This window comes from Phaenicophaeus curvirostris, chromosome 2 (assembly GCF_032191515.1).
Source record: "Phaenicophaeus curvirostris isolate KB17595 chromosome 2, BPBGC_Pcur_1.0, whole genome shotgun sequence".
Taxonomy (NCBI): domain Eukaryota; kingdom Metazoa; phylum Chordata; class Aves; order Cuculiformes; family Cuculidae; genus Phaenicophaeus; species Phaenicophaeus curvirostris.
This window is the reverse complement of record NC_091393.1, coordinates 51,469,619-51,491,399: the sequence shown is the minus strand read 5'-3', so window position 1 is coordinate 51,491,399 and position 21,781 is coordinate 51,469,619. Positions and strand designations below refer to the sequence as shown.

Below are 21,781 nucleotides of genomic sequence, written 5' to 3'. Positions count from 1 at the left end.
AAATCTACATCCACGTGTCTTTGAAGTCTAATACATTACAGGTTGATTTATTTATCTACTTAGTATATCTAGCAAACTGCTACTCTTTTTCTTCAGCCTGATATAATTTAGTCTCATTCTCTCACCTCTTCCCTCATTATTTCCATTTTTTTCAATCTAATACCACTTAGTTCTTCCACAGTGCTTTTCATCTTTAATTTGTACATTAACACAAAAAATACCGTTTAGAAAAGTGCTCCAAGTACTTGTAAAGTAACCTAGGAAGGAACCCTCAGGCACTGAAGCAATCTGTTTATCCATAAAACAGATACAGCAGAGACAAGGGCCATGCAATTTTGCCAGTGTCAGCTTCATTCAGCTGTGGAAAGAAGAATAATTTTCATGGCCTTTAGTCCTTCCCTTGCCTCTTGATATTCTGAGCAAGGGGGCTAGATATGTCCGAGGTTGGCAGGTTTTCACCACATACAGCAGTCCGATAATACCACAAGCTCCCAGCTCTCTTCTCCTAAGACACTATGCTGCTGTCTGAATACATGAATTATTGGTTGCTACCACTTTGGATCTTATTCAAAGCAAATGCAGGACTGCTGGCGTTTCACCTTCTGCTGCACCAGTGACCAAGGGGAAAAAACTGTTCATTTTCCCTCACCCCTCTTTGGTACACAGCACTTTCATGTTCAGGTCTTCTTCGCTATACACACTGAAACACCTCCTCCTGCAGGCAAGGCTCTCAAGCCATGGTTTGATGGTCATTTAGTTTTGACATAAGGCTACTTTGCAGGTGGCAGAGGTAGCATTGCTCTCCTCTCGACCCCAACAGCCTTTTGCTTCCCCCTCCTTTGCCCCAGCAAAGGTGCAGTCATTGGGTGAGCTGGATCACGGAACCGATTCTATCGAAAATCAGGTCAACAACAGCCACCATTGCAAAAATAAACATGAGCACTGGCCTAAGGGAAGAATGAACAGTTGGGAGCAGGGATTAGGCAGAAGGTGAGCAGAACCGCCCCCTTCAGCAGCAAGGACTTCTGGCTAATTAGGGTGATGATACGGTCATGACCCCACATGAAATTTCAAAGCTGTAAACTTATACGTAATACACTGTTCTGTCTGAAAAGATGCTCCAATGGTTAAACATCCTGATCAAAGAGGAACAATCACTTGCATACAGTGAAGCTTCTGACTGATGGGCCTCCTCTGTCATCCACCGCAACCCTTTACTCCCACACGATAAAATGGGTGGGATGCTTACTTTCAGCACTTGCATCATCATCATCATCATCGTCGTCGTCATCATCTGTGTACAGTATTGGCCCGTCAGAGTCTGAGTCGCTGCTGTGGCTTTCTCTGCTACTTTCACTCTCAGGAGGAACAGCAGTGTCAGAAGCCTCCTCTGCTGGTTCAGAGAGCGCCTGGTCAGGTGCCTCTGCTTCTTCTCCTTTGGTAGCCATGCTGTTAATTCAGGAGCAGACGCGATGCCACATTAATGCAAGCAGCGCAGAATACAAATGGGAGAGACTGTCTAAGACAGTACGAAAATCAAAGTTTTTTTATTCAAAATAACTTATCTCTTTCTAAAAAAACTCTATCTATAGAATATTTATAAAGTACGCATATATGTATACATATCCATACATATGTTACGAAAAAAGATGCAAACTATTTGGAATTATGCCTGTATAAAGACAAAATCCTGATTTTTTAATTTTTTTGTGAGATGGAATCAACAATACATAAAAGGTACCAAGAAGAAAAAAAATGTTCATACAGTTGGAGATGAGAGGAGTGAGATGGTGAGCAGCTGGGAGTGCAAAGCTTCCTGTTCTGGAAGCCTAACTCTGTTTATTGTAAATACATTTTTACTGTTGTCAAGTCCCAGATGTTCATGCCCATCACTGATGAACATAGAAAGCAGCAGCAGAATGCCCTTTATCTTGGGAAAATCTTTATGTAAAGGAAGAGTAGAGCAAGGGGAGAAGCAGCACAGGATAATGTTGGCAAAGACATACCAGCAAGAATTTGAAGGAAAGTCTCTAGGACACTGGCATCTAGACTAAACCCTCTTGGGCTGTCATGAAAGGTGCTGGTTCTCATGGTAGGGAAAAGACAGATTAATAAAACAGTTTCCTTTTTGCAGCCACCTATTCTGCTTTAAAAATGTGATTATGTTCTTCCTCTTGAGTAAATTTTATAGTATCTGAAATTTAGACAAGCACCTACTAACCAAAGCCTGAAATTGTCATTTTCAGGTACGCAAGTACGCTCAGCTATTAAACTGAGAGCTTTAGCAGCGAGATATTTAATGACATCCACAAAAAAAAAGTAAAATCTCCATGTAATTCAGCATAATTTCTTGTCTGCCTTTGATAGAGAAATGTAAGTGCTATCAGTTACGAGTTCAACTGCCAACTGCAGTGGTCACATTACACCATTCAATGACATACAAGGCAGGTTATGAACAATAACCTTTTGAGGAAACATGAAGTACTGCAAGTGAATGGCTCAAAGGCACTGGCAAGGAACAAACTGTGCTGGGATGCAACACCAACTGTTACCACTCATAAGACACACAAGAGATCCCCACCTGCCTACAGTGTCCCCTGTGAGAAGAAATGTGGCTTCCTCAGCTGTGGATCTACCACTTACCCGTAACACCCATACCATCTCACCTTTTTGTGTCTTCTTCAGTAGCATCTGGACCACTGCCTAGGGCTCTACTGCTCAGGCTCTCGTCTGTGCCGTGCTCAGTCTGGGGAAAAGGTTCTGATCCGGGGACAGCTGGCCCTGCTATGCAGCCGTCTGACACATCTTGGGCATCTGAGGAGACAGTGGGCTGATAAGCTGCAGCAGGAAAAGGAGGTGGAAGTGGAGGTGGAGGAGGGGCAGCGGTGGGAGGAGGGGGGACAACAAGTTTGCTCGGTTCATCTGCGTCTTCTGTTTTGGAAATTACTACGGAAGGTTGCTCAGGCTCAGGTTTTTCTACCTTCAATTCCAACCTGTTGGCTGTGGCACCTGAGGGGGAAGAAGAGGCCCCATCCGGTGCTGTTCGTGAGGTTGACTGTTTCCCAGTTTTTTTCTTGCCCTTGGTAGTCCCTGATGTGCCTGATTTGCTGGAAGTCTCCTTGGAGGCTTTGGGATGAGATGATGTGGACGAAGGAGATGGTGATGAAGAGGACTTGGAGACTGGTGTTTTTTTTGCATGAGAGGAACTAGCTAAAATAAGAAAAGAAAAAACATTTTACAGTCTTGCAACTATATGATTTTTGCACTGTGCTTTTTGCATTGATTGATGTGTGGTGATATTTGAGAAATGAAAAACCCCACACTCAATACTTCTACTATCCTTCATCCATATGCTTGAGATGAGCAAATGCAGCAGTTAAATTTCATATTCCAGGTGGGAATAACTGAAATGATGAATATTTGCCCAAGAACAACGGAGGGGATTAACCTTACAAATAGGTGAGTTTGATTCTATGATTCTGCATTGGCCCATTACAATTTGCCTGGACATCATCTAAAAAGTCCATTACTTATTCCAAACATGTTTAGTGCCCTATTTAAAAAAACTCCTACCAGGCAGAGGAAACTGCCTGACCTTTTCTACTACATGAATTTTGGGTCTGAGGACTATTAGAATACCATGCTTTTCCTTATGCTTTTCAATTAACACCTCAGGACTTTAATGGATATCAGTTAAATTACCTTTCACAATGTTATTGCAAGTGGTAGGCTCCTAGTTCATGGCAACCAGCAGAGGACAGGAAAAAGGTTTACTTTCAAGTCCATTTGGGCATGTCCATAAAGACTCAGAAATCACCAATCTCCCTCTGTACAAATGATCTCCAGTAGGGAGGAGGCACTGAAGGCCTCCTGTATTTACTGGAAATCTTCATTTTACCAGTGACCAACACAGGTCACCTTGAAAATGTAGTGAAACATGTTTTGACACTAGCTGTATAAGGTGGCCAGTGATGCTGCTGCTTAATCCTGTTATACTTACCATATTGAGGCATATATGTATAAAGTCCAAATTTGCAAGAGATTTCAGCTAGTCTGCATGCCCATGTGCATTCCAGACGCATTTCTGTTTGATGAGTTGATGCACTCATCATCTAGAATGGGAGCTTCAAACTTCTGACTTCCATTTTAAAAGCAATAGAAGTGACAACCATCTTACAATTCAGTTCTTTTCATCAAAACATATCCAACTCAAACACTTCTGCTGTAGTAAAAATGCATTAACCTCCAGAGAGCAAATGAAAGCATTATAAAGCTACACAGCAGCCTTGAGGCTAAGCTCACTAAGTAAAACAGAAAGCTGTAATAGAAATCTGCTGAAAGGCATATTTTACTTATAGGCATTTAAATAAAAACAAAACCCCAGCAGATGAGGACAGAACCAAAATACAGATACTGGCCATAATAAGCTCATGATATAAAAACAGCTTTCACAGTGAGACTGTTCTCAGTCTCAAAGAAGATGGAAAAATAATTCATAAGATGCATTATACCATTCTCTTCTGTGTGCTTTCTCTGAATGCTATGGTTTGTAAACATATAGAGTGCTGTGAGGCTTTCAATACATCTGGAAAAATCTGCAGAAACTCATGACTTCAGGCAAATGACCGTCTCTCTTTGTCCTGCAAGTAAGTGTAAAGGGCACAGTACAGAACCTATTGATACGGCACTAATCAATCACAAAAACTACAATTTACCGACTTAACTTACCGGCAAATCAAAAGGAAGCAAAAAAAAAAAACGGTACAGGCAGCAGTTCCTAATTGCAGTGGAAAGAGACGGTGGTTCCAACCTGCATATTATTTACCAGAAACCTTACTGAGTAAGCGGATGGCAGTGAGAAAAGGCTCTGGTTCTGATCCAGCAAAGCACTTAAAACACAGGATGGAGGTCAACAGAACCAGTTATATGCTTACACTTAAGAACTCCAGCATAATACAAACATGCAGCCACACTGTAATTGTTCTTGGGAAAATGTCAGAAGATGTTTCCATTGAAAAAACCCTTCCATTATTCTCAGAACCTTTCCAGACCTGCAATCAGATACAGAAACTTGAAGGATTTCTCCCAGGGAAAATTCCCCCCTACACTTTCATGTGGGTCAAAAGAACTACTGCTATTGTTGGCTTTGACTGGGCTGGCTGACAATTTTCTGTCATGCCTCTTTTTCTGTACAAGATTTGGATTTTCGTTAAATGAAACACTTCATGGCTGTTATTTGCCTGTTGGCACACGTCCATGCTTATGCTTAAATCTCCTTCTCCCAACTCCACTATTTCAGTTTGGAAACCTGCTGTGGTGCCCTCAGGAGAGCCACAGCTCCATTGTTATTCATATTCCTCTTCTCCTTCATGATGCTGTATCACTGGCAGCACCATGTATCAACTTTCATGAGGATCTGCTAAACTCTTGTACTAAACACTGCTCCTGATCAGCTCTATTTATTAAGTATGGCCGTACTTCAAATGAATATGATGCAGTTAATGTTGGTACTATTTTATATAAGGGATATATTGATATATTTGATACCCATATGGTCTTGAGCATCGCATGAAATGTCATGAAAGCTATTAGAAGATAAATCTGGAATCTGAATGCATTTTAATTTAAGAATTGAGATACCCGTGAGCTTGTTACCAACATAGAATCATAGAATCATTAAGGACTTGGAAAAGACCTCTGAGATCATCAAGTCCAACCATTGGTCTAAACACATCTTTATTTGATGGGCTGTTTTATTTCTGAAAGGTCTGCTGTCATAAGACTCCTTCACCTAAGAACTGATTTATTCCAGCTGAACATGAAATACAAGCAACACATTCTGGGTTTTCAAAATGTTTGTATAATGCAGCAGCGACAGTTAGAACCAAGATAATGGGTACGTTATGCCAAAGTTACTACTGTAACTCTATCAGTTTTGCAATGTTTTCAAATAGCCCTCTTCTGTGAATTTTAAACACAAAATGTGCCAAAATGTGCAGTCTTAGGAAGAGGTATACTTGGAGAGAAAACTGGAGGGACTGAAGGAATCTGAAAGACTGATGGAAGATTGAGAACATAAGATTTGTATAAGTTGGCCAATGCATACACACAGTCCATTCACCATAATACTGTTTGTGTTCACGTTGTATTTGGATGCTTTCATTTTGGTCATTATCTAAATTTCAACCACTCAAACTCAAGATCAGTATCTTAAGAACAGTTACCTATAATCTTTAATCTAACATCACTGCTATTAGTTAAAAGGAGTAGTGATAAACACATCTGCTGTATACCCTGTCTGATGGACATTATTGATTTCCAGTGCGTATTTAGAAACACAGCAGGCCACCAACCAGCTCAGGGAAGCCTGGCTATTTCTGCTGAGTTCTAATTCCTTTCTTTTTCAGCTAAAACATCTGCTACTCAACAGTCTTTAAAGATGCCTTCATAGTAATATTATTTACCACTGAGATCTTCTAATCTTGTCAAATTAATTGGAGCAGTAGATATTTTCAGCAGAAAGTTACATCAATACCAAAGTAGTTTTACTTTGGGGCAACTAATACGTTTGATTGCAGATATCACCTTTTCCCCCATTGATTCTTCAGCAGTTCTTTTGGACATTTTGTTGCCACCATTCACACTTTACCTGGGAACTCAAGATCACCTCTGACATGCTTGGTGTTGTGCATAAGTTCATTAAACAGAAAAGTGATTTGTCTACTGTCTGGGTGTTTGCAGACAGCAGAACCAGAGCTCAGTGGGAAAGCTAAAAACATCTGTGTTGTGCTCTTTAGTAACGCTGCTGTGTACAAAAGCAGAAGTTATTGTAAGACCAAGCCACGCAACCCCATGCACATGCACCCACCATAACTGGCACTGCCTGTGCAGTACTCACCAGCTTCTCGATTTGCACCATGACTTGTTGGCTTGGGCGGTGGGAGAGGAGGCTGCTTAACAGGAGCCTTTCCCTTTTTTTTAGCATGAGGTGCTTCGTTACTCTTATGGCTGGTGGTGGTGGAAGCAGCAATAGCATTTTTTGGTGGTAGCGGAGCTTTTTTAGATTTAGGTTTAGGCTTGGGTAGTGGTGGAGCATGGGATGCCGGTATTTCTGGGCAGTGATCGGTAGTGCTCTCTATGGATAAGAAAGTGAACAGAAGCCAACTGACACAGACATACACCACGTACATTCAACAGCAAGCCTGACAACGACTACTTCTTGCTGCTTGAGCTCTTGGGAATCAGGAGAGATGACTTCATCTTATTTTAAGTATTATGTCAGAAGAAAATTACCATTCATCTCATTTCAAGTCCTTCTCATGGAAAACTTGTGCCTGGCACTTCTCTTGGTCTCATCTCTACTAGACCTCCAAGGATCTTCCTTAACTCTCAGTATCCCCAGCTAGACTGCCGGCTGTAAACGAAACAAGGGAAATGCCATTTACTTCTCTGACAAACTCCCTTGGCTTCTTTCCAGCCCTCTGAGATCAACAGGCCATAAAACTCAGCTCTGTGTGAATCTGAATGTGAACAGGGCCATTCTGTCAGCCACAGGCTCAAACAGGGCTATGCAGCTGAAATTTTCCCCTGAAGAAATCCATCCCCCTAAGCTGCAGACTGATTGCTCATAGCATCTCTATTTTGGGTATCTTCCCCAAGGTATTTCTACTCTTCAGCAAGAGAAGAAACTAAATCAAATATGTTGTCATCTGTCACAGGAATGCTCTTCTCTCCTGCAAGTACTTTGGATACCGTTATAAGACTGCAGATTTGAGAATCAGCAGTTCTTCAGTCAGTGGAAGTTTGGACTGTATCTACATCTGGTAGTGCAATAGCGATGGCTTTGTAGGGTGAAAGAGGTAGCAATGAGGTCCCAATGCCTACACTGTGCATTTCAGGTGACTTGACTCTGGACTAGCTTCAGGCTAGTTCTACAGACTGCATGGCCAGTACTGGTGGGAGAACAAGTTCCTGAATGCATCTTTTGGTTTGGTTTCATCCATAAGTAATTGGACTTGTGTGCTCTGCAAACCAAAGCATGGTAAGTGGGGATGACCAGGAAATTCACTCAAAAGTGCAAGCCTAATATCGACAGTGCTGCTAATGCAGGTGAACCATTTATAGTCAACATAAAATTTTGCAACATATTTGCTCTGAGCATAAGGCTAGCTGTTCCCAGATGGGGATTCTTTACCTATTCCATTACACAAACTCTGTGCCCATTTGGTCTCATGACAGTCTTCAAACCTTCCAGAAAAGGGATTTTATAAAAGTGAGTGCATACAATAAAAATAATATAGGCTTTATTTGCACGTTACTAAAAACTACAGTGGCTGAAGGGAGAAAGGAGACCAGCAAATACTAGAAGTACCTCTAACAGTCTCTTCCAACACTGAAAACTAATTAAGTTCTTGCAGTATGTTCCTATTAGAGTCTCCCTGTTACACACATTAAATAGCCATTCCTGACTGTTTTCCCACTCTCTTCCTTCCCATGTAAAAGATTCCCAAGAGACAAGCAGCACCTTTTCATTTTAAGACTAGTAGATGAAAAGCAAATAATGTGTTGGACAACAATGACATTCTTCATTTCAGAAACAAAGCTTTTTCAGCCTTGTTAACATAAACCTAATGCATCACTTGCAGCTACTAAAAGCAACATGCACACATATGTTTCTTCATGAACTGAAGGAATTAGCACAACTGTCCAGTGTATTCCTCCTTTATTTCCAGACTGTTATAGACTAATACGCTTTTGCTGATATTGTGCAAGAACCACTGCATAGCAAGGCTTCTACAGCCTTCAAACAGATTCTTTTGAGCACAGATTCTTGTACTACCTGTTTTTTTTCCAGAGAAAGAACTTTGGACCAGAGAAAGACTTTGGAAGAAGAGAGAAACAAACATATTTATTACATTTTGCTCTGTTCTTTCATAGCAAAAAGTATCTCCTTGTGAAATTCTATCTACCTTCATTCAAAGTTGAAAAACTGATTTAATTCTGAAAAAGCATGACATTTTAGAATTTTAATTCCACTAATAACAAATGTGGCAAGACAAGATAAGGTTTTGTATTTTGAAGATTTTGAAGGACACGATGATCAGAAAGAATTTTAAGTGCAAGCAGTTCTTGACGTACCTTTTACCTCTGGGTCCAGCATCATAAAATGTTATTTACTAATAAGAAAGAATTTGAAACTTCTGTGCTTATACACTAATACTGTGTTCTGTCACCAGTCATATTAGTAGAGAAAGCATTAAAAAGAGAATGATAACCTAGTAAAAAGAAATACAGCATTCACCATATTCTAAAGTAATACAGTGCAATTACTTAGAATCTTAGTAAATTTACACTTAAGTATAATGGATTAAATAACGTATATTGTGATTTATCTTCTGATTCAGGAAAAAGTACAGAAGGTTAAAGCTCTACTTAGTTGCAAATAAAAACATCTTACTGACAACCAATTAATAATTTTCTTTAGAAAAATAACTGAAAGCTATAAATTAAAACCAAAATTCATTCATATCACAGCTCCTGCGTGCAGGCCTCAGTTGTGATTAAAACTGGTGATTTATATAATATTCATTTTTAACTGAGATACCTTGCCATCACTGGGATACCATCTTTACTTAAGACAGCTCTTTCCATGCTGTTATGTACATCATACCAAAGTTAGGCAGACTTTTTCAGCACAGCAACATCGTATCTGCTCAGACAGTCATAGCTCTCATTAAGTCTTGGCTGCACCTTGATTATGTGCATGTCCTTTTCTTGGCCTTGACCAATGAATCTTCTTTTTGCTCACAGCCATGAGAAAAGCTGTGGTAGAGATAATTGCCTTTGACCATACAATCCCTCTTGACATCTTATTAGCTTTGTCATTTTTTTCTTTGTTACCTTCATCTTTTTTATCTCATCAGATACAAACCTGACTGCCCTCAAAGTCAGACTGAACTTGCCCAAATTGTTGTTTCTCATTTACTCTTGAGATACTGATTTCCACTTCCTACTTGACCAGTCCACTGTATCAGCTTTCACCTCCTACAAGTCGAATTTTGAAACAGATGCTTTTCATTGCTTTTCCTTTGCTGCCCCTCAGGCCTTATGAACATTCACTGACTGTTCTCCCTCAAATTCCCCTCTGCTGTGAAGCCAGGGCTGACAATTTTTAGGCTGCTAGCATTGTGCTTTTTATCCTGGTCTGGTCCCCTCTTGTATTTTAGTGCCTAACTACAGTGTCCTCTCTTTTACTGCAACTCCATTGGAACATTTTTTGTGGTTTTCTGCATTTATGTAAGGCATTGTACAAAAAACTCCTGCTATATATGTAAGTACTGAGTAATACAAATAACTAATAACAGTGGCTTGACCTTGAACATTGACAGTGATAGTCTGATGTCTGTAATCAGCCCGAGATACAATTACGTAATTGTATCTAACATGATTCTGCTTGATCTTCATGCCTGCTCTTTCTTCCGCATATTTTGCCAAAACAAGGAGGCACCTGAATCAGATCAGATCATGTATTTGTTCAAGCAAGTCCCCCCAGGCACCTCTGTACCAGCTATAATGTATTTCTATTGCTGTTGTTTTCTTTATGCAGACATCTGTTAATCACAAATTGACATTTTAACAAAAGGTCTCCAAAAGACCATCAGATAGGAGTATCTTTTATTCATTGCTGTCTTGATCAAGACATCTGCTGTAAAAGCAATCCGCCTATAAATTAGTCTTTTAATAGGAAAGCAAAACAAATGTTAATGTCTCATTAAGAATTTGGATCAATAATATGTTTATGTTTAGAAATTTCCTGAAGGCCAGATTTTCAAGAAAGCTCAGTTTGAGACCAGATTTTCTCATTCACAGGAAGTGTGACTAGGACCAGACTCTTAAGAAAGCTATGTTCTCATGCAAGCATCTAAATGATGGTCAGGGTTACAAACTGCTCTGTATACAACAGCTCTTGTGGGCAATCATCAGGTCTCAAAGACTTTCAGAGAGATATCAGTGTGCTACATTAACTGGAAAAATCAGATGACTTATTTTGGAAGCTAAATGTGGGACCTTTTGCAAGCGTTGGACCAAATTGACCCATGACATTCCTTGACAGAATTTCAGAAGCCATACATAACTGGGCTGCACCATACAAGGTTTTCTTCTTTACTTTTGTGACCTCCTAGGGAACTGAAGGCCAAAGCTTTTCTACCCCAGAATTTTGTTATACAGTACTGGTATTTCTGTTTCTACAGCCAGAGCACTGACATGAAGCTAGCTCATGGAAAAACAGTAGTGCTGCAACAAAACCATATAATCTACACCAACTGCAAAGCACTCTTCTCCTGGAAAACGAGTACAACTCAGTAGAGTACCACTATGTAAAATGGAAGTTCGGAATAATGTATGATTTGTTGTCTTTTGCAGGATGACTCCCTGCAAAATGAAACTCAACGAGTTTTGAGAATCATGGGTTTCCTTTCCAGCCTATGCTGAGAGCTGTGTTTTGATTAATCACAACCCAAGAAGCTGTCATTCAGAAGCATGGGACACAGGGCAAGAAAAGGTATCTTTTGTTTCTTTTTTGGACTCATTGACTGTACTGATGCAGGTGGTCAATTCATACCAATCCTTTCATAAACTTCAAACTTAACCAGCTCAGTTTTTTGTTCCTGCTCTTGCTACTAAAATTCTGTACAAGAAAAGACCCATTCTAATTGTTAAAAAGCTTCCTTTAATATCCAGTCTAAATGTACTTCAAGACACTGTTTATTCCTTTCTACTTGTGCCAGTATTGTCCTTTAGCCATGCTCTCTCTTGGCTACATACCAACTTATTGCATTCATTGAACACGCTCAGGCTCTCTCAAGCTCTGCTTTGCTAGGCTGAACAAGAATAGGTGCCTTGCAATGTTCTTCATAGTTCTTCCTGCAGTTTTGAATTCATCTTTCTTGAAGATGGATGAGCAGAGCTGTACACCTACAGCTTTCCAGATCTTACTTACTCTTTGTTTTCAACAACCATGTGCAAGAGATCTTGCAACAGAGACAGTGTATGAAACATGAGAGGGGAGAAAGGGAAAGGTTCATCATCTGACTTAAAGTAACCACATTGAGAAATTCTGCATTGGTTTCAAGACAAAAAAGGAAGAAAAAAAACACTGACTGTAACTTTACATTGCTAACTGTCCAACTTTTGCGTAAAAGACAAGCTCTTAAATCAAGACAGAGTACTTAAAACATCTTCACTGTCAGCTGCATACTTCTACATTTTCTTGGTCTATAGGAGAACTGGAAAGTGAAAGGCATGTAGGCTTCTATATTCCCTTGTACTTTCTGTATATGTATGCTCAAAAGTAATTCAATGGTTAGTTCACTAAAATCATGTCTTATTTCTGGAACCACATTAGAACATATTTCTTATAAAAGAAAAAAAAATTAGCAGCTTTACAATTCAGGATCTTTCTTCTGCCACTCAACTTTTGTGGGTGAAGAGCATGCCTCTCACGTCAGCCTAGAGGCATGAGCCAGCCTGGCTGACTTAGAGGACTGGCTCTGCCCAAATACAGCTTTAATTAGAGTAGCTTTCCTTTTAAGAAGATTTGGATTCAGCCTCATTTACATAGTTCAGGTGATGAATCAAAGATATACTATTCTTAGAAGAACTTGTTTTAGCCAGTAAATAACTCAGCTAGAGTAAGAGATTCTCTGGGAGTCAGGAAAAAAACCCCAACAACCTTTTTATGTATGGTGCTCATATTGATGGTAGATGGAGCTTACTAGCTAGGCACACAAGAAGGAAGAAAATCAGCCCTGTCCCTCACAGTGAGTTGTTTGCAGACTTAGTCTTCTGTGAGAAAGCAGGCTCTTGTCTGAGACCCTGGCAGATGAGGGTTACTAATTTAAATTCAACTGGGTTTGTTCCACTTTGGGGAAATAAAGCACAGACCTCTGAGAAAAGGAACCTAGAAAATTTGACTTTGAAGAAAATTCCGTGGTAGAGAAACTACAGTGCTGCTCAGCAATGATGCATGCTCATAAGACCAGAGCTTGTGCCTCCAACATTCTTTTTTTTATTACTGTTATCTGCAGGAAAAAGAAAAGATTAAATTTAATGGCAGGTTTAAGGAAGAGGAGGCAAAGTATAGAGGAAAGAAACTCTGAACCCTACTAAGACCTGGAACCTTTGCCAGCTCTCATATTAGAGTTATCCTCTGGGGAAAAAATATTATGTGCATGTATCCTATGAATTCATTTGGAAACAGGACTACAAATTGTTTTATTCACTGAAGGACATGGTAAACCTGAGAGGATCAAAGTGCTAGAAACAGCAAAGGAACATTTCAGAAGCTTATGCACCATGTGACCTACAACACCCATGGAGCTCTGGCTTCCTGCAAGGCAACTGTTTATCAAAACAGCGTTTAACACATGATGGTATGCAAAATCAAACTTCTTATTACTTTTTTTCCAGACAGTATCTTGCTAATGGTTACTGAGCCTTTCACTTCTTCAAGCCTAAGTTAACAATAAAATGTGGAAGTATCTACCAGAATCATGAAAATATTTAGCTTGCTATGACAAAAATTACTAAGACCTAAGCTTACAAGCTGAACTCAAATACAAACTCAGGGTTCTCTGGTACACCTGTGTGCCAGAGACATCCTGGGAGAGTAGAAATGAGAAAAGGAGCTCTGACTGCTGGTCAGAGCAGGTTTTACAGTATGCAGTACTCTGACCAGGAGGTTTTAGAGCGTGCAGTACAGATGATGCATCAGCATGCTATGTCCCTATACCTAGAGAGGCACTGCAACCATTTTGAACACCTACTCTACTGATGTAGCTTTTAGTTTTCTCCAATATTGCTGTAGGGAGAAGGAGGTAGATTTTTCCCCTCCTGTGATAGCGATAGCTACGTATTGTTCTGTACTGAGTCTACTCCTGTACAGCAATCATTTTTAATTTCTCCTTGTAAAGCCAACAAAATATACAGGGAGTGCAGAGCGTAATAATATATTTGAAATAGATACTGAATCTTTCCTGCTTCACTGGATTCCTGCATTCTGCAGAGTCAGCTGGAGGGGATTTCAACACGTTTAGAAACGTGTATTTCTAAAAAAATGCTGTACCTTAGGAAAAAAAGTCAAGACTGACAGTTCCAAAAGGCTCTTTTTAGAGGTGCATAAAGTAAGTAGTGGTCTGATCTAACCCAAAAGTTAACCTGAACTTTTTTAAAGGAGTGTTTCATGATTCTTGTAACGTTTACCCCCTGACCCAATACACATCTGGTTCTAGTTGGCAGCAAAAGACAGATGTATTTAAATGTAACGAAAAAGGCTTATCTTATATTTCTGTCTCGTTGGGAGGCAGGAAGTACTAGAAATCTCATATGAAAGACAGTTTTCCTTGAACATCCAGCTACTTTTCACATAGTCAAGTGATTTACATAGCTCAGAGAAGAATTCAAATTTTTGCATTAGCCGAACTGACCCTCTCAACCTCCAAAGGCTCATTCATCACTAGGTAAAGATTACTAGAAGGCATTAGAAAGGCTGGTCAGTCTAGCAGCCATCCATCCTTGCTCTTTCCTCTAGGAAAAAAAATAAATTGAGTAGTATTTAAGAACACTTTTTGACAGGGAAAAGAAGTGGTGCATTATTCAAGAAGCTAGAGACAGAAAATAAAACTATTTCAAATCCTGTAATTCTGCATTAATCTTTACTTTTTTTCTAACTCAGACAAACTCTTGTTACCAAGGTAGATGTGAGTAAAAGTAAGAAAATTAGCATGGACTCTGGCGCTGCTAAATATTTAGCAGAACTTAGTTCAATTCATCTATAGAAACCCTTATAGTCATACAGTACATGTTCCATAAATGACCTACGTTCAGTTTGTGGTAGTGATATAGCCCCTTGACTATTTCTGAAAAGCTAGTCTGCCAAAGTTTACCATTTAATGAAAACCAATAGGAACGAGCTAGTGAAGTTACTTTCAAAATGATACATGGTTTTTAAGCGGCTTAAACACTCTTGAACTTCCAACCCATCAGCCACATCTACAATGAAATTGCAAGGTGATGCATATGCACTTAGTGTTGTCCTTCACAAATGGAAAACCTGAAACTAAAACTTGCCCATGGCTTCAAGGAAAGGCTCACGTTGAATCTGGAAATCAAACATCCCTGCACAAATTTTCATGCTTCTCTTTATGACCTTATTATATCCACAGTAAAAGGCACACCTACCAGTGACAAAATACTTTGTGTTTCACAAGTCTTATTTTCTCGGCAGGTTCTGCTGGAATCTTTGTGGCAGAACAGAACTCACAGCATGTATTAGTTAAGAATATGTTAATATTTTAAGCAGCCAAAACACAATTTGTGAAGAACGTGTTCATTTACCTTTTTGGTCTTCTTTTTTCCCTTCCAACGCCGATCCTTTATCTGATAAAGTGCCATTATCTCCACTGGCTTTTACAACATTTTCTTCCTGTATGGTTTCTTCACCAATGGCTATGGTGTGTCCATTTGAGGTTTCAAAATTTACTGTTACATCACCATCTGGAATGAAAATTAAAAAGCTATTGTCTAGTTTAGCTGCTTCTTTAGCACCTACTGACAGCACACAGCATCCCTCTGCTTTCAAGTTTCCATGGAAGAAAAGCAGAAAGACTTACTGAAATGTGAAATACCAGGCTGCAGACCTGCTCTGAAAAGTTAACACTGTAAAGAAACTCTATAGGCTTCCACGTTCTTTGGGTGGACACCTCTGCAGTGGTGGGCTGGGAAGTGTTTGTGCGTTTTCAGATCCAGCTTCATATCCGTACACATTAGCATCCTGTCCTTACTCCTTGCATCTTGGTTTATGCAGCAAAGAAATGTCTGCAAGGACCATAATGGAGTTGCAACATGTTCCAACAGACCCCAAATTTGGACAACTGAGGCACAGAGTTGCAGGACCACCGTGGTGCACCCCACTAGGTAAATCAGCCAGGACTTCAGACAGAGGTTCTCAGAATATATCCGTCCAGTTAATGAATAAAATAGGTCACAAAGTCTCCAGTCTTAAGAACCAAGGTGAGGTCTTCTGTATGACATACCATGCAGATGATTGCTGTTCTTCTGCAGCACTCTCTTGCTGTCCATTCAAAAATTATGCAAAACTACCTGGGCCTCTTCTGGTTCCTCCTGTTAGTTCTTCATTAATTGTGGTAATTCCACTCTCTTCTTCCCCTATTCCTTGCTGTGTTCTATCTGACCTGGACGTTTAGCAGTTCCCTGTTTTCAACACAATTATGCAGCCTCACTGCATATTACCACACTGGGCTGCTCCACGTGTTAAGCTGATGGTTTCATTCTCATCCACAAACTAACTTTGACTTGACGTGTAAATACGAAGTTCTACCTTTTTAAACTTGCCTCATTCACTACAGCTTGCATTTGCACAAGGCTTCCTTCTTACCTTACCACAACTTCCTCTCTGCCTCTACATGTGGCACTCCCGCTTCTTATCTATGTCACGGTTCTGTAAACACCTCCTGCCTCCAAGTGGCTCTTGGCACTTTCCACTTCTTTCTTCTTCATGCCATGTGGAAGTCACTTCTTCACATTTCTTACCTTTCACATTTCAAGACTCTGTGTAATTACCCCACCTATCTTTCAGCTCCATAATAATTTCTTCTAACTATCCTCACATTGCAGAACCACTGTTTATGTGTCTCTATTTTTCAGCACCTTCAAGCCAATTCTGTATTCTTTCAAACTGCTCCTTAAAAACTGTAATTTTCATCAGACAAGGAAGCACAACGTGATGAGGGCAACATGGAGTGGATTGACGGCCTTCTTATGACGAGAAGAAGTGGAGAAAATTGCTCATCATTACATCCTTTTCTCACTCCGCTCAATCTCTGTAAGGGATCTTAAGTCCCTTCCCCCTTTACGAGCAGAACAGAGGATCAAGGACACCTGTGACTAAAGCAAACACACTTACAGCACAAATGATAACATTTGCGTTCAGACTGTTGGTACCCAACCTGAAATGTTAACACATTTGATTAACTGTCAAAGTTTACAATCATAAACGGACACAGTCATTCAGTTCCCCAGTAAAGCATGCAGCAAAAAAAATGTAACAAATTCACAGAGGGACAAGTTGAGGTGTGGAGAGTTTGCATTTGTTGTTACAGGTTAAAGACAATAGCAGAGACAAGTTCATAAGCCAGCTATGCTGAATGTCATAGCCTGGTAATTAGCAAAACATCATAAAGAAAAGTGATGTCACATATCGACAAACAAGTCCTTTACTTCAAAATATCAATGTGTACAATACTAACCATACACATTGATACTTTCATGATTCTTCAGCTCAGGCTGAGGAACACATTTTCTACAAGAAAATATTTTTGGAAATCATGTGTTCTTGGACTCCTTGAAAAAATGACATATGGTTTAATTTTAAGCTACAGAAAATTATTTTGCTCACTTGACTTTTATTTGATCTAAATTTATAGATCAAGAATATTAAAAAGAATACATAATCAGATGTAGCACAGAGGTATTGAGCATGGTTTACTCATGCTTTTTGAAACACAAATTCTGGTTAATACCAGTTACTAAACCTTACAGCATTTTGAAACAAGTGGCGTCTTCCTCACAGTTTCATGCTTGTGCAATTTGTGAATGTGTGTCAGTGGTGGGATCTGTATGATTCCATCCCTAACACTTCGTGACATCTGAAATGAATGTTACTAATTTGTTTGTGGGTCCCAAAGCCTATAATTTTTTTGGCCAAAATTTCATATTACACTCCAGGTGCTTTAGATAGCAGGTGCTGACTCAAAAAACAGGTTAATCACTAACTTAAAAAAATTTTGGCAAACAATAAGTAGGAACCACAGGAATCACATTATTTAGAGGGAGCATTAAAATACTTCAGGATATGACCAGAAGTCAGATGATGTACCCATAGCAGGAGCAGTTACAGAACACAAATTTCTCAACTCCAACTTCATTTTTTTTGTCAATTGGCCCAAATTACCTCTCACGCTCCTCGCCTTTGTCTCCTCATACCTATTTATACTACGTGGAAACAATGCAATAGTGGCTTTATCATCCAGGTTTAGCACTTTCAAGCTAAATTCTAGTTAACACATTATCACCTTGCTCGGGCATTTCCTTCAGCACTCCCCTTCTTATCAGCTCCTCTCTGCTTTGTCTTGTCGAAATCTTCCTTTCCAACACTAAAGAAAAAGCACAGTTAAGAATAGATTTATTCTCGTACGGTTGATGCTTGTGAAATATGTGGAAAAATATTTTTGTTTTAGAGAAACCCTGAGAAACCTTGTTTCCTCTGATTCCGCAGGAGAAGTCATCTAGGTTTTCATGGACACTCACTGAACACATTCTCCCACAATTTCAGGTACAGAAGGCTCAACTCATGTGACCCAATGCCTTCAGCTGAGTGAGCCTTCCTTTAATTCAATGCTAAAAGGTACTTTCCAGGTGAAACTGAACTCATCCTAGCATAGGCATTTAATATGTAAAAGCACCTCGTTATGACTGACTGGGGTGATTAGCCCAGCTGGACATATCTCCATCTGCTTTGCAGATGTTTTCAGTTGGGAGACAAATTCCGCTCAGAGTAAGCAAATCATGAGGTAGCTGTTACAACATGCAAACTGTTCTGAAGGGAAAAAAAGAACTTTGAACAGAAACTAGAAAGTTCTGTTCTAAAAGGGAATAATATCCTCATCCACGATGATTTGCTTTCACAGAACAAAAATGCAGCATCCTGTTTTCCAGGTTAAAAAAAAGACACATACAACACACAGAAAAAGACTGTGACATAAAACATTTTAATTATTTCCCATGGGAAAAATGCAAACTAGTTTTATAGGGCAGAGGATTTAGAGATGGCAAAACAGAATAACTTCCCACTACACTCCACCGCCAAACCAATACTGTTTTGGTCAGTGATCTGGGAGGCCACTGTAATGTTCCATGGAACCATGGTGCACAGTGCTTAAGATATGCACATCACTTTTAAAATCCTGTCTTCACTGTTTACATATGGACATCAGAATCAAACTGATGTTTGGAACTCAAGTTGAGGGCTTGAGCAAAGCTTCAGCCAAGCTGGATTTCATCCTATTAAGTCTATGGGATAGTATTATTTATCTCATCAACTAATTCAAACACTCTGGTTATCCAATTACTCTTTGAGGGCAACCTAATTGCTGTACACAGATTAAATACTGCAAGAAGGACTGTCGGTCTCACTTGTGCCAGTCCAGCTGGAGTGAACAGCCACATGGTGAAATTACAGCCTCCGTGATGACATGGAGAGAGGCAATTTGGTGCTGCCGAGAAATTTGCCCTCCATGTGCAGCAGCTGATAAACATCTCTCCTCACAGCAGGTAATCCTGGCCACTGACTTGCAATCAGGCTGGCTGAACTCAGACACCTGAAGATATCACTGCTCACAGCTTCCCCACTCCCCTTCTACACCAGGGAAAGGGATGGTTGAAGAGAAGATGAAGCAGATCCTGTGCATCCCAGATTTACAGCACTAGGTTTATTTGTCACACTCCAAAGTGCAGTAAATACTCCATATGGGATGCACTTCCCAGCCAAAAAAACCCACCAACTCCTCACAGAAGAACCAGAGGCAGTAACCATATTGACTGGCCCAGCTCAAGCTAGCCATGCCTGTGAGATCAACATACAAGCAGTAACGGCACAAGAACACATAAGCTGGCATTAGGTCTGTGTTTATACACTCAGGTGCTTTGTGGGATCTGTCTGTTAAATGCCAAACCCTTTGTGTCTTCAAATCATATTTGACAATATAAAGGAGGCCATGAGCATGGCTGCAGACTCTGTATGTAAGCCAGCCTCCTTGGGGAGAGTGTGCTAGCCCGAACTCAGATCAGATTAGACTGCCTTGGATCCCAATCCTAAATTATTTTTATTTTTCCCCATTACTTTTTAAGGTACATGTCTTGCAAATGTGTCACACATGTTATTGGCATGGCAAACAAAGCACAGGAGCATGCACTATTCTTGCAGAGTTTCATGTAGGTTAATATACATATCCTATTATTATTATTATTTCATCTTTGCAAGTGCAATTTACTTCCTACTATTCCTCTCTGCTTCTTTTTTACATTTGTTTCTTTGGGGACAGAGAAATGAGATGATCTCTCATATATTTAGTTGTGGGACTTAATCCAATACCACTTGAAAACAACAATGGTCTTTCCACGAAGTTCAAGAACGTTGGATCGGTTCCCCATCAATGTCTCCCTCTAGTTTTCAGGATGATCTACTTTTTCAGTTCTATGACACTATTAACAACTTGATTGAATTAATTATCATGGAAAATGTCAATTTGTATCAAAAGACATTAGCTCCTTACACTTACACTGGCACAACTCAAAGCATTTTATTAACATTACATAGGTTTCGTAATATCCTTTAGACATAACTATCTCCATTTCACAGAGTAGAAAATTCATGAACAGATAAGAAGCTTAAGCCTCAATCCTTCATCATCTAAAATGCTAGCCATGAGTGGTGTTTTTATTTAAACTGATTAAGCTTAGTTAATTCAGCTTGAAAAGATAATTTATTTAAAATATTATTTGGCCCATGGAAAGAACACTAGAAATTACGCTAGCATTCACTGTGACTATCATAATTTTAATACCTACAAAGAAAAAAGGCAGACTTTTAATTTAAATCAAAGTGACCAAAAATATGCCTCCTTGTATAAGAGGAATGAGTAACTGATCTATTTGTGACACTGCCTACTGGGTGCCATTTACACACGGTGAACTCATCATTATAATTTTTTGTTTATTACAGACTTTGGGCTATACAATGCATTTCACATTTACACAGACAAGTATTTTGATTATCACAGCCCAACTGCATTGTACTTTAAGAGTCTCACACAACTCAATTGCGCTAATCACATTTGACTACTCTTACATTCCAGTAACCTCTCCTACAATAGAGAGTTACAAAGTCAAGCACTCAAAAGTCAGAAAAAGGTTTGAATGAGGGTTGATAAAGGTGCAGATGATAGTTATTTGCTTGTTACATATTTTACCTTTGCCACCCCCGCCTCCTTTGTTACACAGACTGCACTGTGTTCAATGAACGGTTTCTTTGCCTGAATTTTTAACCTTACCTTTCAACTTGGACATCAGATCTCATTCGAGGAACAACCTAAACCTTTATCTGGACAGCGAACATCTTAAGTTTTCCCAAACATGAGTTTCCCAGCAACTCAGTGAACCAAAGACAACATGTTTTTCTACTTGAAGCCCATAATGAGATAGGCAAAGGTGTTACTTGTGACAGCATAGATAGGCAACATATGGCATAGAAAGATTAAATAATATTATCAAATATGCTGACATTTGTTAAGTGTTTAATTTGAGGTACCTTTTCCACTGTAATTTCCCTCATTTAAATTGTGATAAGTAAACCAAGCAAACAAGCAAACAACACAAAGCATAGCAGTTCTAGTTGAATTGCCTTCTTATGGTTCAAAATACTTAATCAACAGAGAAGTGAACCTATGAGCACTGGACATCTGCTGCTAAGCTAATGGTACAGACAGCTGTAGAGGCAATCACCATCTACCTGAACCACCTGGGATAAGTATGACTATATGTCACCTTAGAAATAGTTCAGTCTCCTGAATTCAGTACAGGGAGAAGACCATAGTTTGGTGTTTCTACTGTTGTCCCACTTGGCATGCTCTCTCCTTTCACCACC

The 21,781-nt window shown here is 39.6% G+C and overlaps 1 protein-coding gene across 5 annotated transcripts in view; it reads right to left on the bottom strand.

The window, feature by feature from the left end:
- The window catches only part of PHACTR2 (phosphatase and actin regulator 2), a 134,688-nt gene that overhangs the window by 22,252 nt on the left and 90,655 nt on the right, over nt 1-21,781 (bottom strand). For 4 of the 5 annotated variants that reach the window (XM_069852039.1, XM_069852040.1, XM_069852042.1 and 1 more), the window contains exons 3-7: nt 18,153-18,233; nt 15,397-15,555; nt 6,899-7,135; nt 2,667-3,210; nt 1,250-1,449 (exon numbers count right to left, since the gene is read on the bottom strand). In XM_069852039.1, the coding sequence (XP_069708140.1) occupies nt 1,250-1,449; nt 2,667-3,210; nt 6,899-7,135; nt 15,397-15,555; nt 18,153-18,233 (1,221 nt within the window). The remainder of the gene's footprint in view (nt 1-1,249; nt 1,450-2,666; nt 3,211-6,898; nt 7,136-15,396; nt 15,556-18,152; nt 18,234-21,781) is intronic. The other variant, XM_069852043.1, reaches the window with a different exon arrangement.